The sequence below is a fragment of the Camellia sinensis genome, chromosome 5 (genome assembly GCF_055761805.1).
Source record: "Camellia sinensis isolate YWXY chromosome 5, ASM5576180v1, whole genome shotgun sequence".
In the NCBI taxonomy this organism is placed as follows: Eukaryota; Viridiplantae; Streptophyta; class Magnoliopsida; order Ericales; family Theaceae; genus Camellia; species Camellia sinensis.
The window spans coordinates 48855614-48871302 of NC_138965.1; the positions used below are offsets into that span (position 1 = coordinate 48855614).

Consider the following 15689-nt stretch of genomic DNA (forward strand, 5'->3'; position numbering starts at 1 on the left):
GTGAGTGAAAAAGCTGATGTGACATTTCCTTTTTAGCTGGTGACCAAAAGGCTTGGTGGCGTTTTGGCTTCTTTTTTTTTCATTATTTTTTATTATTATTTATTTATAGCAAAAGCTCACTTTTTTAGTATGTTGCCAAACGCCCACTTGATGGTGCAATTGATTTTCATTGCATGCTTTCATTGTTGATGCAGATTAGGCAGAATGTAGGCAGGGAACAAGAATAAGATACATTCACAATCATGAAATCTATGCACTTTGAATATCTAGAATCTTATTTCCAGAACTTCATTGGCCTGATAGTTGGTTTGGTATCCATTAATGTTGCTAATCAACTCATGGTGTTCGTTTCCATGGTTGGTATCTGAAATTAAAAATAAAAAAACATGGCAACATTGAAACATAAGGGATGTGCTCACCCATGTCCCGTAGCTTGCCCTGTCGACTGTAAACATTGCTCGCTTAATGTGAATGAAGCCAAATGTAGTAAATACCTTGTCTACCTCACCTAACACCCTGACTTAGCAGTACTAACACTATAATGCCCCTTAAGATAATGGCAGTAAACTATTGGAACTATGAGAACTTGGTGATTGATTCTTCACAGGACCAAGGGAAGGGCAAACTTCTCTGGTTCCGTAAAGCACAGTAGCTCCACGCCCCAATTAGTTTGAAACTATGCACACCCAAATTCTGTTGCACTTCATGTTTGACTATATGTTTTGCAAGTTGAAATGCTGTTTATATCTGCTGACCCTGCTTCTAAGTATGTAACTATGAGGCTTTCTGTTGAAATTTTATAGGTTGAGAGAACACAATGTAAAAATTGCGTTGTTTGGGCTAAAAGCGACAATTTAGCAAGGGACGTAATGAAACTGTCTCCGGATGTTATGGTAAGTACCAGTTCATTGTTCTCTTGCCTCTCTCTCTCTCTCTCTCTCTCTCTCTCTCTCTAAACAAGCAACTGCATTGGAGATATACAGTTTGGTACTTCATTGCTCAAATCCTTCATTATGCAGTGACCTTGTTCTTTATTCTCATTCTAGATAATGGATTGTAAGGTCGCTCTATGAACAATAAAATTATGTTTGAGAGCAGAATATTTTACCCTTAAGTGCTTTTGTGCATTGAGATTTTTTTCTCTCTCCCTCATATGGTGATTCTATGAAGCCCTAGCCCCACAAGTGCAGTTCTTGATTAGGTAAGGTCTTAATACATTTTTCTTTATATCATTTATCAATCTGAACTATTAATAATGCTACACTTGCCACATTTTTATACCATATTATGCTTACCATCTTGTCAATGCAACATAGTGTAGCATTACTCCTGAACTTTTCACATTTAATGCATATTATCCTGTGTGAGTTTCGTATCAGTGCTTTAGGTTTTGCCACAATGTTTTTGCATGCTCAAATTTAGAGAGATCTGTATGTTTAAATTAATTGATTATCTGTGACATGAGTAACTTATCTGCATCGCCTAACCAATCCATTATTACCGTTGCTTGAAGCTAACATGAAGGATTCTTTGAGTTCAAAGTTATAATATAAAAATCAATAGTAAAGATCAATTGAAAGTGGTTGTGAAGTCTACTGTTGGCCTGGAAGCACCTGTGTCAACTCCTGAATTCATTTTTGAAGATGCTAGTGTCATCCTTCTATCAATCAAAGGATCTCTTTTTTGGGGCATGTTGGTCCAACAATTAATTTTGCTGCTTCAGAAAAATTGAATGATACAATACAATATGAAGAGCAGAAGCCTAAATGTAGTCGCCTTCAACAAAGATGATGAGGCAGCATAGGTTTCATATTTTCAATTTTACAAATTGACGAAGTATTCTATCAAACACTAATGCTGTGTTTGGTTGGGGGATTTGGGGAGGGATTTGGAAATGGAAAGAGAAAAGGTGTGTGAAACTAGGTGAAATATAGGCATGTTTTATTTACATTTCACCTACCTTTTCCATTTCCCTTTCCAAATCCCTCCCCAAATCTCCCAACCAAACACAGCATAAAGCACTCAAAATATAGGGAGACAAAGTAAGAGGACACTACAGAAAGACATTTTGGAGAATCAGTTTAGCATGGTCAGATTAGGGAGTTTGACTAATTTGAAGATTAATGATATAGTCTTTGTTTGTTGTATAAGTAATTTTGTTAGGTTTAAGAGTCTTCAAGGGTAATTTGGCAATTTCAGTTATTTTTACAGTACTCCTTGACAGGTTGCTAGTTTTCAGCTTTTCATAAGCTACTTATGTGCTACTTGTCACCTAGTAGGTTATTTTGTGATTAAGTAGTAATCTCGGGTGACCATATGTGGAACTGTGAGTTCTCCTTTTTAAGCAGTGAATGAATTTCAAGTAGAATTTTGTGGCCTTTGTATTTTGTATGATTAGATGCCATACATCTTTCCGTGGTCTAATTCCACAAAAATCTAAATCAACGAGTCTAGTTCTTCTTGATCTAATTGGGGACCCAAGCCATCTTTCTTTTTTTGTTTTGTTTATCCAAATTTGTCACTCTAGATCATTCACATGTTACTTGTTAGAGCATATTCTCCCTTGTCACATCACTAACATATGCAAAAGATAGGTTTACATATATGCCACAATTTTCCCCCGCAAAAAATGGGAGTAGATATGCTTGGCTGGGCTTTCTGTGCACAGCCTCATCTGTATGATCAACCATTTGGGAAGCAGATAATCTAGTGTATGAGTGCCGATATGGACATGTATAAGCTGGGGTTGAACCGTTGACGTTCAACTATCATCGGCTGAACTTGTCTTAGGTAGGGTTTTGCAATTTGCTTTTTTAGCAGACCTTTTTTTTGTCAATTTTTTCTGTCTTTAGTGAACTTTTTTTAATTTTTTCCAAAAATTTTCACTTTCAGGTTCTATTAGACTAGACTAGCTGGGAAAAAAATTGTTTTTTTTAAATTTTTTTTAAAAGTAGTCCACTAAAGACAATTTTAAAAGGTTTACTCCCATTTTTTTGTTTGTTTGTTTGTTTGTTTGTCTCTAGTAAAACTCTTTTTGGATATTTTTTTCAATTTTTTTTCTTTTTAGATCGTTTTAGACAAGATAGACTTGGAAAGTAAAATCTTTTGACACAAATATTACCAAAATAAAATAAAATAAAATCATTTAAAACAAAAGTTCAGAAAAAACATTTTTAGCTTTTGCCGAATAGAGAACCCATCCCTTGCATAAAAGGCTACTTGGTTGCACTGATGGATCAGTGGATGCATTACTTACATTTATTAATCCATATAACTGGCTGAAATTGAACTTATTTGGATGAAAATTATTGCATAAAAACCAAAGTTTTTGTATACTAGTTGGTGGTGCTGAGATTTTGACTTTATTAAATACAATAATGTATGTTACTGGTGTATGGTGGCTTTGCAGGTAGGCTACATTGTCATGAAAGATCCTTCTACTGGGGCTAGAAATAACTTATTGAGGATGAGAGGTGCTAGTGTTGTTGGTGTCTTCCACCCTTTAATTGACGAGAAACTTATGAAAATACTTCATGGGTATGTCTGAATATTCAATTAATTTCATGTGTTTGTCTGTGTATATACATACATGCACACCTGCATATAATTACATGCATGACAAGCTAAAAAAATTTACAGGAGAAATAAGAAGGTATATGCGTGGACAGTGGACGATCAAGTCTCCATGAAGAAAATGCTGTATGAGAATGTGGATGCTGTTGTTACTAGCAATCCCACTTTACTTCAGCATCTTATGCAAGACATTAGAACACAATGTCTTGAGGAAGGTTTCTCTTTGTCATAACCATTACTCAGAAAATCTCAACCTTGAACTTTTACAAATATGAAAATCTTTCTGTTCTGTCCCCTATTTATGTGAATATCAGGAAAAAAATTGTTGTATATGGTATATTTTTTTTTTTGGGGTACATCGGAAAGGATTGTATATGGTCTTCAATTCATTAATAGCTACCTTAATTTCCTTTGCAATTAATTTTAGTTTGAGGAATACTGCAAACTTGCCGAAAAAGTAGGTGCCTTGTCATTTGTCCAACATTTATGTTGGGTTTGGTTGGGAGATTTGGTAAGGGATTTGGAAAGGAAAAGGAAAAAGGAAAAAGGAAAAAGGAAAAAGTGTGTGAAACTATGTAAAATGTAGGTATATTTTATTCATATTTTACTTATTTTTTTCCTTTTTCTTTCTCTTTTCAAATCATTTTCCAAATCCCCCAACCAAATACAGGAGAGGGAGAGAGCACATTTTTTGTTCTTCATTGCTATTATAAAATGTTGTCACATGTGATGAATTGCCTTGACACAGTTTATGAAATTAGCGACTCTGTTGGACATGAACATTGTACCTTTTGGTCAATTTCTTATGGCCCTTTTTTTGGGTAATTTGTTTTTAGTTTGGACCTTGTAGGGGCCATTACAGTAAGAGAATACCGGTTTGAGTTTGAGAAATGTCACTTTGTAAGTATTTCAAAATTTAGGGTTGTATTTGAGTAGTGTTAAAACTCCTTCATAATGAAATTTTTATGTATTAAGAATAAGTTTTAGTGATTAATTTGCTATATTAAACTTTAAAATGATATAATTTTTGATTTAGATGTTGGTTCTTAATAAAATTTATATTTTTAGAATTCTCTCATCAAGATCTATCAAACAAAATCAAGGTTGAGTATAAAATTCTTAAAAAAAAAAATACTATCGAAATTGACATAGACAAAATTTTACTTTAGAGTAAGGCAAAATCGAAGCATCATTCAGAGTAAAATTTTATTTTGTTTCACAGTAAAATTTACTGTCGATAAGCATATCAACAATCAAAGTTTGTTGTCGTTAATTAGAGTAAAATTTTACTTTATAAAAATTAGAATATATATTAGATGAACGAACAAAAAATACAGATACACAACCTTTCTAAACTTGTAAAATGAAATAGAAGTGGGAAATTGTTGAATTGATAAACAATGATGTTAGCGCAAGCTTAGGGTTGGTTTGGCATAACCTAAAAAAGTCAAAAAGTCAAAAAGTCACTATCCTATTTAAGTCACATCATCTTATTTAAATCACATTATCTCTCTAACACATCACATCAAACCTAACCCCAACCCAACCCATATAAGCCAATAAGTCAAAAAGTATATTTTTTTAGAACATTCCAAACCAATCCTTAGTTTAAGATACATTAGAAAAAATAAACAATGATTACATTCTCTTATCTATTTCTTCAAACTAGACAATTAAATTATGGCTTGCGAGCTTCCCTTTGGTGATTGATGAATGAAGAAGACCACAGATTTTGAGGCTTTCAAAAATAATTCAATAACACTACCAAATCCCAAACAGAGAAGGATTTCTCCGATAGTTACAAACTAAGGAATCCTTGTTGATGCAAATTTCAAATTTATGATATATATATATATATATATATATGAATAATATTGTCTAAGAAAAAAAAAATTAATATTTTACTTTATTTTTCTTCAATTAGGCACCTCATTCTTAGGGGTTTATGAATTAAAATAAATTGGACTGTCCTTTTCACTAAAGAATGGCTCAATGGAAGAGTTTTGGCTAAATTTTCCTTTGTATTTGGTAATTTAATACATGGCTTATTTCACATTACATAAATAACGTAAAATTAATGTTAGATAATAAAAAGATTTCATTGATAAAATACTTAAAAATAAACTACCTCTCTAAAATTAAAGTTAGATAACATCTTAATAATTTAATATAAGACTTATTTCACTCTACATAAACAACGTAAAATTTATCATTTTAAGCAATACATTTATTATTTGAATTTTTTTAAAGTTGAAATAAATGGATTTATTTTTTTCCCTAGTAATTTGCATTACTTATTTATTCATATGTAAAAAAATTATTATTTTATCTTCTCTCAATCATATACTATTATGAAATTTTAATTTTTATCTTTGAGTCATTAAATTTCTAATCGATGCATATTTAAAAAAACACAAGTTAATATTTCTTACGTAATTAAAAAAATTAAAAATTAAGTATAGAAGTAAAAAAAATATAATTGTCTCACAATAAATTAAATTTATTTGATAGGGAATGAAGGATCACAAAAATCATTTGAGAATAATAAACAATTCAAATAATTTATCATTTCTTACACCTAAAATTAAAATTAATCTTTACTTGAATGGAAAAATTATTTGAGAATAATAAAATACTCAATTAATTTGTTATGTATGATAAATCTATTTCGCCATCTTTATTTATCTCATTTAAACTGTTTTTATTAAATTAAATCTTAAAATTAATTTCTCATCTTCATTCATGGTTGAAACATTATTTTATTTATTGTTTATAAAAGTTCAAAAACTTCTTGTGGAAAGATATAGAATCAAGAAATTACAATTATATTTTGCAAAAATTATGAAAAATAAATAATAATTTCATATATATTTAATAGGATAAATTAAATTTAGTGCATTTAAGGTTAAGATTAATGTTGATGATGAATGAGTTTGGTTTAATTGTCAGAAATCTCAGCAAAGGTAAGCTTTTTTTTTTACTTTTACATTTTTTTTTTTGTAATTTTTTTAATAATGTAAGAAATATTAACATGCGTTTTTTTTTTAATTTATTTTTTATATGCATCGATTAGATATTTAATGACTCAAAAATAAAAATAAAAATTTGAGTAATATATGATTGAGAAAAGATAAAATAATTTTTTTTTACATGTGAATAAATAAATAATGCAAATTATCGAGAAAAAAATCCATTTATTTCAACTTTAAAAAAAAAATTCAAATAATAAATGCATTATTTAAAATGATAAATTTAACGTTGTTTATGCAGAATGGAATAAGTCCTATATTAAATTATTATGATGTTATCTAATATTAATTTTAGAGAGATTGTTTATTTTTAAGTATTTTATCAATGAATTTTTTTTTTCATTAAATGTTTTAATAATGTCTTACCAATTTAAGGGTTTTATTGTATATTGTATGAAATTTAAGAATTTTATTAAATAATGCTAAAATATATATGGGTCTTTAATAATATATATATGCAAAACCTTAGGAGAGGCAAAGTGTAATTTACCCGTGTTGATAATGAATGAGTTGATTTATGGGTATTTTTGCCTTTTGCCGTTGGTACAAACTTAAGGAGAATCTTAATAATAGTTTCAAAAGTAAGGAATGTTAGTATAATTATTGCAACCACAAGAGCAATTCTTATAATTGTCAAAAAACTCTGTGAAAGTAAATGTAATTTATCTTTTTATTTTTTTGGTTGGGACATTAACTTTTGAATAAAATTATTGAAATAAAAAATTTAATTTGGAACAAAATTATTTGATTTGTTTGTATCATTAATTACAAATTGATGTAAGTTGACAGGGTCTTCAATGAACTTAAGTAGCCCATGTATCATTGTTTGTATCATGGTCGTCACTTGAGGGTTAATATAGATGCTGTCATTTGTCATTATGGCCATTAACTCAGTCGAATCCACTTAGGGGTGTTTTCGCAACAAGTCAAAAAAAAAAAAAAAAGTAAAAAATCAATTTTTAATTCATTTTAAATTACATCACCTCTCACATAAAACAGTGAAAAAAGTTTTAAAAAAAAATCTTTTAACCATCTTTTCAAAAAACCCTTTTTTCAATATGGCTTGTTTTGGAAAGTTGACTTTTAGTCACTTTTTTTGGTTTGTAGCAAAGGTTAAAAGTTGGCTTTTTAAAAAAAAATTTCATTTGAGAAGTTGGTTTTTAGTCAATGATGAAATTACAATTCTACTCCTCATGGGTAAAAATATGTTACATGAGTAAAATTGTAAATATTTTAAACTAAATGAGGATAGTTTAGTCATTTTATTATCATTTGACATCATAAACAAATATTAATCAAAAAAGCCAAAAGTCACTTTTTACCAACTTTCTAAATTATTTGTCTAAAAAAGCCAAAAATTTGATTAAAATTCAAAGAATCACTTTTTACCATCTTCCCAAAATAGGCAACGTTATCTTCATCATGTGTCCATGCAATGATAGTGTAGTCAATAAACAAAAATAAAATATGCAATGGAAACCATGCCCATTATCCGAATATGCAACATACAAAACTTGATATTAATTTAATTATCAGTATTCTCATTGTCCAGTTATTACACAATTATATATACATGACATGTGATGTTGTAAGAACAGTATAAATAAACATGCAAATGCTCCACGAGTTACAATCAACAATAAGAGAGCCTTGCGCTTACAAAATAAGGCTTAAGGCCCATGGCCAAGTTACCAAAATGATAATGATTCGATGATGCAATAGTAATTACAGACAGATCATTAAAAAATATGTTCCAAATTTTTCTGTTGTAATTGATCCATATTGTGAATTTAGTTTTCAAACCTCAACTTTTAGATAAGGATTTCTAAGATGTAGCGAATAAAAGAACTGTCTACAAAATTAAAAATAAATATATAAAAATTACAAAATAGCAATTCCTTCAAAAACATTCAATCTCTTTTCCAGAGAGCATTTAATAAAGTCCAGACAAGATAGGTGAGAAATTAGATTCTTCTTTCTTTTATTTATCCAAACAAAATAGTGAGAATCATAATCATTTCATTTCATTTCTCACCCCACGATCAAACGGAGTGCAAGTACTCAGAAAGTGAAATTAGTTCATAGTTATTTCCCTGATAAACATGGTGTTAGCTTGCGAATGACAAAATCGCTCAAATGCTTCATAGAGAGCAATCCAACTGAGAAATCCAACATATTTTTGTCTATCACATTGCAAGTCTACAACAAAATAAACAAATTGGCGAATCAGCAGCAGTGTCCCTTTCGTATGTAGCCAATCATCAAATCGAGAAAATCAACACTTTCAGAACTACTCTCATAGACCCCTGCACAAGTTGAAATCAAACACGTGAGCACAAAAGCAACTAGTCTCCAAGATTTATGCAAAATTGGATTTTCTATACCATGCAAACAAAACCATAGAGATCTTCCCTCATAGACTAAACCAAACCAAACCAAGCCTTAAAGAACTAAATAGAAACAATAAAGGCCAAGGCAAGAAGAACAACAGAGAGAATTTGAAGATACTGCCCAAGGGACCATGGAAATAATCCTTGAAAAAAACTTAGGATTGGTGGGCTCAAATTTCTTGAGATCTGTCTTAATACACGCAGACGCAAAATGAGAGGAGGCAATTATGAAATACGAATCCACAGCAAAACTAATCAGGTGTTGTGAGAGTGTGGTTTCTCTCACCTCTCTATTCAAAAACAGCAAAAATAAAATAAAATAAAATAAAAGGACCATGAAATATAAATCCATAGCAAAACCAATAGCAAGTGCATAAAATAATACAGTTACTGACTCATAGGAGTGATTGTGTCTTTATAAAACTAATTATAACTGCTAATTCCTTGTATCTACTTACCAGCACCCACTCATGGTCATCCTATTCTGATCTTGCAGTCCAAATGTGAAATATGGAAATTTATTTATAAGATTAGAACTAGGAACTTTAGATATTGATATGGACATAAAAAATAAACCCAGAAACAGCAAATTCAGAGGTTCTAACCTTTTAACTAGATGCAACAAACCCTACAAACACCAATCACGTGCAAAAGTACAAGAGCTAGTAGAACCAGCAAGATGAGATTGATCAGGTTTAAATTTTAATACAAAAATTATGTGTGTTTGCTATCAGACAGTTGATGACAATTCAGGCATGCAATCTGCCATGGAAATATTAGAGGGATACCATCAACAGCTGATAAAGAGCATTGCTTCATATGACTATATTAAATTCCTTTCAAATGAAGACTACAAATTTGCAGCATTTACACCTCATCCCACCCCACCCCACCTTTTGCCACCTAAGTCGAGGTCAAGGGGGTGATTATTCAGTAATCCAGGGGTACGGCCATGTGGTACTCTATGGTAGTATGATTGGTGAAGAAGATGAGGTATTATGATTTTGTGTTGCTTGATTGAGGAACATGAGGGGGCATAATGAATGATGATTGGTGAGGGAGCATGGCCACGTGGTATTCCAGGAGTACCTAATAATTTGCCCAAGGTTAAGGGCACATATTTACGTGTTTCCATGCGTGCGCGTGTAGAGAGAGAGAGAGAGAGAGAGAGAGAGAGAGAGTACACTAATGAAAAGCTAGTCTATAGGCTACAAACATAGGAAAATGGAACACACAAAACCCCAGTAAATAAACATAAGAGAAATTTTGACCGTTCCAAGAATTGTTCCTAGTATTGAACACTAATCTGCCCATAAAAAAGGATAGGTTACAGAAATAAAAAGCTAAAAACTTAGCTCCCTGCTAGGGACTATAGTCTATGAAATTATTAATGTATGATAAAAGCATGGAGTTTCATTAACCTCTGCCTATGGTATAGGCCTGTGCCTACATAGTTTGAAATAAATGCATTTAGTCGACTCCTACCACCTTTTCCAGTACAACCGTTTAGACTTCACAATTAAGCTAGCTGACACTTACTGCAAATAATGTACAATATAGACTCCAAAAATATTTGCTAAAAATCTTGCCTCATATAAAAGAGCAAAGTCAAATACAAGAAAAGTCCAAAAATGGCAGATAGACAAAGCAGGACCAACTACCAACTAGGTCAGCTTGGCAATTGAAATTCAGAAACTGTTGAATCTAATTTTGTACAAGAAAAAATGGCATATCCAAACAACTTAATTCAGCAAATTTCTAGCGAGAGTAGGCCTGGGTTAATCTTAGGATTCATAGGAAAACCCCCTGCGACAGCACCATAAATAAAAATATAGAGCCAGGTTGCAATAATAATGTAAAGCAAGGTTCAGAAGCATTATTCATTCTGGTAAAATTTTTGGTTCAAAGTGTGAGAATAAACTATTGTCTCTTGAGGAAATAAGTTACAGTCTTTCAACAAGCAGCCTAAATACAGCATGATTTCATTCTTGGTACATTTACTATCCTTCTTTGTTTTGTTGTTTTTCTGGGGGTAAAAGGTGAGCATAGAAGAGAAGAAAGATTTGAGAGCAGCTACCACATCAGAACTTGTAATATGCCAAGAGCTCTTACAAAAAGTAAGCAGAATACCCATCAGGACTAGGGGCTTTGTTATCGCAAAGCCCAAAAACAACAGATTTAATTTCAGCCTCAGAAACAGAAGAAATAAGCAAAGGGAGATGAGATTCAGATAAACAAGGTTGAATAAGCTCAGCAACTTTGGCTTCCCCATCCCTAGGATAATCAACAGAAGAACAAGCATATTTTTGAAATGAGAAGTAATATTCATCATACTTTTTATGCCTATTACCATCAAAATCATCTATAGAGAGAGGATCTTGTTCTTAGCTCTGTCAATTTTCACCTTCTTATGAAATTAGGATGCATTTTGATCCCCAACTGTTATACCATTATACCTGGGCCTTTGGTTTATAAAAATACTCCTCAGCAAGAAGAAGATCAACATATGCAGCAAGGCAGTCTTTTCAGAAGCAATAGCAACAACATGATCAAGATTAGATTGAACATCAATTTGGAGCTTTTCTAACTGAACTTTGGCTTCAGCAACTCTAACTGAGATATAACTATAGTGAGTCTTTTTAAAAGATTTAAGAACTGCTTTAAGGGATTTGAGCTTAGAGACAAGTTGGTACATAGGACTAAAAATTAAAAAGATTGAAAGGCATTCAATCATGTTTTGCTTCAAGCCTAACCATAACAATTCCAGGACTGTGATCTGAAATACCAGGAGGAGGAAAAAATGTCTGTGACACGGTCAAGATGCTAAGCCAGGCCTCATTGACCAAAATACGATCTAGCTTTGTAAATAGAGTATGTCCATCACTATCTTTCTTTATTGTGGAAACCACAAGATGATAAAACTTAAGAATGATTAATTAGCAAGTTAACTTTGCAAGTATGATTCACCCAAGTAAACAATAAACACAAGAACTTTTTACTTTGAACTGCTAAATATTATTGATGTTGTTCATAATTGTTATTAGACATATTATTAATAACACGACTACTTTTACACCTATTGAACAAGAAAAAAAGGTGGGTATTTGTAATCACACATAAGGAAATGCCCCAAAAGCAGTTCTACAAGTATCAATCCCACAACACAGACTAAAAGGATTAGTCTAACCTTTAGAAAGGCAGAGCTGCAAAGGACCTTAACTATTCCTCATCTAAAAGGCTCACACAACGTCAGGGGGAATACAAAAACATACATTATTTTCTCTTTTGAACAAGAAGGAATGGGCAGTTCATAAGGGTCAAATACATCACAAAATCCAAAAAAAAAAAAAAAAAACTAGTCTAACATTCTAATGCATGTAGGCAAAGTAATAACAGAGTACCAAGAGCATCTCCAATTCTTCACCAATTCTTTCATCAAATTCAAATTTGATGAGTAAAGAGCTAAATGTGATATCCAATCATTTCATCAAACTTGTATCAAATTAAGGAAGAGGCAAAATTTTCACCAAATCAAGGATGAACCAAATCCTTCACCAAATTTCCAAGAGTCGCATTTTTATTCAAATTTGATGAAATTTTAAAAAGAGCAAGCATTGGAAACAAATTTTTAGGATAAGTTTGGAATTTTTCAAAAAAGATTTGATGAAACAAAGAGAGTAAGGATTGGAGTGTTCACATCAAGCTTTAACCAAAATTTTCACTTGAATTTGATAATAAATATATTAAGTATAGGAGATGCTCCGACAATGCAACTCTAGCTTGATCAGCAGCATGGTCCATGTAAGTTTCTTAATTCATTCTAACCTTGTTTGATTAGTAAGATTAATAAGGAGGGGATTAACAATCCATGGAACTAGTGTATGATTAGTTATCCAACTAGATTAGTAGAACAAATAATTCCCCCTTGTCCACGTTTATTTTGTAATGCATATTGAAATATATTATCACAATTATATGTTTGAATTGCATTATTAGTTGAACGATTAAAAATTCGCCAATTTTGTTAGGTAGAATGTCCATCAAAATCTAATCTGAATAACACTAAATTGCAACCAAGCATTAGAATGTGAGTCATATAGATTAATAACCTCAATCCTAAGCTATAGTCCGCTTGATCATACAGGCTCTCTAGGCCTTGTTTGATTAACGGGATTAATAGTGAAAGAATTAATAATCCCATGAATTAGAGTAGGATTAATTATTCAATTAAACTAGTGCGATAACTATTTATTATGTCTTCATTTTAATTTTTTTCGTTCATAACTATGATCCCAGCCCCTCTCAATATTAAAAATTTGCCAATTTCGTTTGCTATATATGTAATTCGGTTAATAAAATTTACAATCAAACAGAGGACCGTGAATCCATGGACTAACAATCCCAATCCTATGCTATAATTCTACTAATCAAACATGCCCCTATGTTATTGTTTCTTGGCACATGCATATATGTAAAGGTTACTAAAATTGATAATATATGTGAATCAAAGAGCCTGCTTTGAGGTATTGAGTGGTTTCGAAACTAAAGAAAAGCTTAAATCAGAGGGATTTGTCAGTAATTACCTGACTTTCTTGACGAGGATTGACTTGAGCTTGCGAGCCAGGTCTTGAGACCGAATCTTCCGCTCGAGATTCTTGCGAGCCAAGACGCGCTTCTCCGAGTTCTTGAGGTGATGAGTCTGCTCGCGCTTTATCAGCCGTTCGATCCCGCTTGATTGCATCTTCCTCTGCATGAACACCAACGCCTGTTCCAGGTTTCCATTCCGCACCTTCACTCTAATCCCCCGCCATTGTTGAAGCTCCCAACTTGGGGAGCTCAGCGCTACACCTGGTTGCCCGAAGAGAGTCGATGACACTTTCCTCGCAATCGAATTCATTTCTAGGGTTTTTCGTTTCTGTCTCCAGGGTTGTCGATACGAAACGAAACCAGTAGCTCGAGTTCAACAAAATCGCAGGATAATTACATTTTAACCCCCAAATATGTTAATTTGTGTCATTTTTGGTCTATAATGTTTTTTTTTTTTTAACCTAAGTTCTCAATTTATAAAAAGTATTTTAATTTATTTTTTAAAATCTATGTTCTAGCTCTGAATGAATTTCAAAAATTAAATGGAACACTCAATTTTTAAAATTTTTTTAATACAATTTTGTTTCCTAACTAAATGATCAAAATGGCCAAAACTCTAACCTCAACCAATAACACTATTTGTAGCCAACAATCGAACTTCGACCATCTTTACTGTCGCCATCACTATCATCACCGATAGGCCCACACTCTCATCTTCAACTTCGCTATCCCTAACCATCTCTTCTACAACTCATTATTTATCATCATCTTATTCTTTATCGTCTTTTACTTCGAACCCCAATCGTCGTTGTTGTCACCGCCCTTCCTCTTTTGTTTTATCATCGACAGATGCAGTAATAAGGGTGCTCACTACTTCTTCTTCTTCTTCTTATTATTATTATTACAATAGTTATTTTAACAAATTTTTTTAAGACTAGCTACATTTAAACAACTTTTGGAGACTCTTTAAACAATTTGTACACATAGATAGGTAAATAAAATAAAGAGTAACGTTAGAGTACATAGATAAAAAACGAATTAGATAAAATAAAAAATTACCTTTTTAGTATGTTAACTAGTAAAAAATGAAAGGTATGGCTGGAGTTGCTTTTACTCGAGGTTTGATTTTTTTTAGTGATTTTTTAATTTTTTAACTTTTTAATGAGGTAAAAAAAGTTTATTTAGGAATGACTTTTTTAGTTTAATGAAAAAAATAAATGATTGATGTGTATGTTGAGGGATGGCAATGAGTAGGATATGGGTCAGGGCCCACTACTCGACTTGACCTCACCACACCCTCATTTTCGCCGCTTACCCCCTACTCCCAACCCGACTCTCATGAAACTCTTCCTCACCCCCTCCCAAACCCACAAATGTATTCCCCACCTCCGACCCTACCCGATTCATAACACAATCATAAATTTAACAATAATATAAAACTCAATAGTTAAAACTAGAAAATAATATTTATAATTAAAATATATATTATATTGTACATATATTAAAATTATATTTCATATATATATATATATATATAACATAATAGAAACTCAATAATACAGTGTATATATATTATATATATTTTATAAAAATTCAACAATATACTATACACATATTATATATTTGTTACTATATTTGCGGATTGAGTAGGGTTCAAGTAAAAAATACTCTCCCTCGTTCCCGACCTGAATTCAATCAAAATTTTCAAAAACTTTCCCAAATCTAACCTTATCTTATTCAACAACTCCCAAAGCCATCTCATTAGGGGCGGGGAGAGTTGGGAACCTAGCGGATTAGGGTATTTTGTCAACCTTATGCTTAACTATTTTAAATTTTTTTTTTTTGGGACTTTTTTAAGTCTAAAAGACTAATATTTATTTTAAAATATGTACTTTCAACTTTCAAAATATGTAATAAGGTGAAAATGTACTTACAAAATTATAAATTATTGTCATAAAACTATGTGACATGGGTCATTTTTGTATCTAAAATTGCACATTTAGCACCCGGTTTTTTTTTGGCGCATATTGACATTGTAAGGCTGGAACAAGATTAAAATAAATTTTATATATTTGGGATTAAATTGACAAAAATTAAAAAGTAAATTACA

The 15689-nt window shown here is 31.6% G+C and overlaps 1 protein-coding gene, 1 long non-coding RNA gene and 1 other non-coding gene across 10 annotated transcripts in view; 2 read left to right on the forward strand and 1 right to left on the reverse strand.

Annotated features, from left to right (window-relative positions):
• The window catches only part of GDPD4 (PLC-like phosphodiesterases superfamily protein), a 51644-nt gene extending 47650 nt beyond the window's left edge, over nt 1-3994 (forward strand). For 6 of the 8 annotated variants that reach the window (XR_014329481.1, XR_014329482.1, XR_014329484.1 and 3 more), the window contains 4 exons: nt 804-893; nt 3410-3537; nt 3640-3897; nt 3940-3994. Coding sequence is in view for 1 of the 8 variants with exons in the window: in XM_028198063.2 (XP_028053864.2) it covers nt 804-893; nt 3410-3537; nt 3640-3805 (384 nt within the window). In the remaining 7 variants the exon portion in view is untranslated. Of the gene's footprint in view, nt 1-803; nt 894-3409; nt 3538-3639 lie in introns of all 8 variants that reach the window. The other 2 variants (XR_014329483.1, XM_028198063.2) reach the window with 2 other exon arrangements.
• A 4491-nt stretch (nt 3995-8485) lies between these two features.
• Nucleotides 8486-8873, forward strand: LOC145790621 (uncharacterized). The gene is made up of 2 exons (XR_014329490.1): nt 8486-8558; nt 8605-8873. It is a non-coding gene; the product is annotated as an uncharacterized LOC145790621 (long non-coding RNA).
• LOC114258178 (uncharacterized) lies at nt 8602-14281 on the reverse strand. The gene is made up of 2 exons (XR_014329489.1): nt 13576-14281; nt 8602-8908 (listed from the first exon to the last, which is right to left on the reverse strand). It is a non-coding gene; the product is annotated as an uncharacterized LOC114258178 (transcript).
• Nucleotides 14282-15689: the final 1408 nt, after the last annotated feature.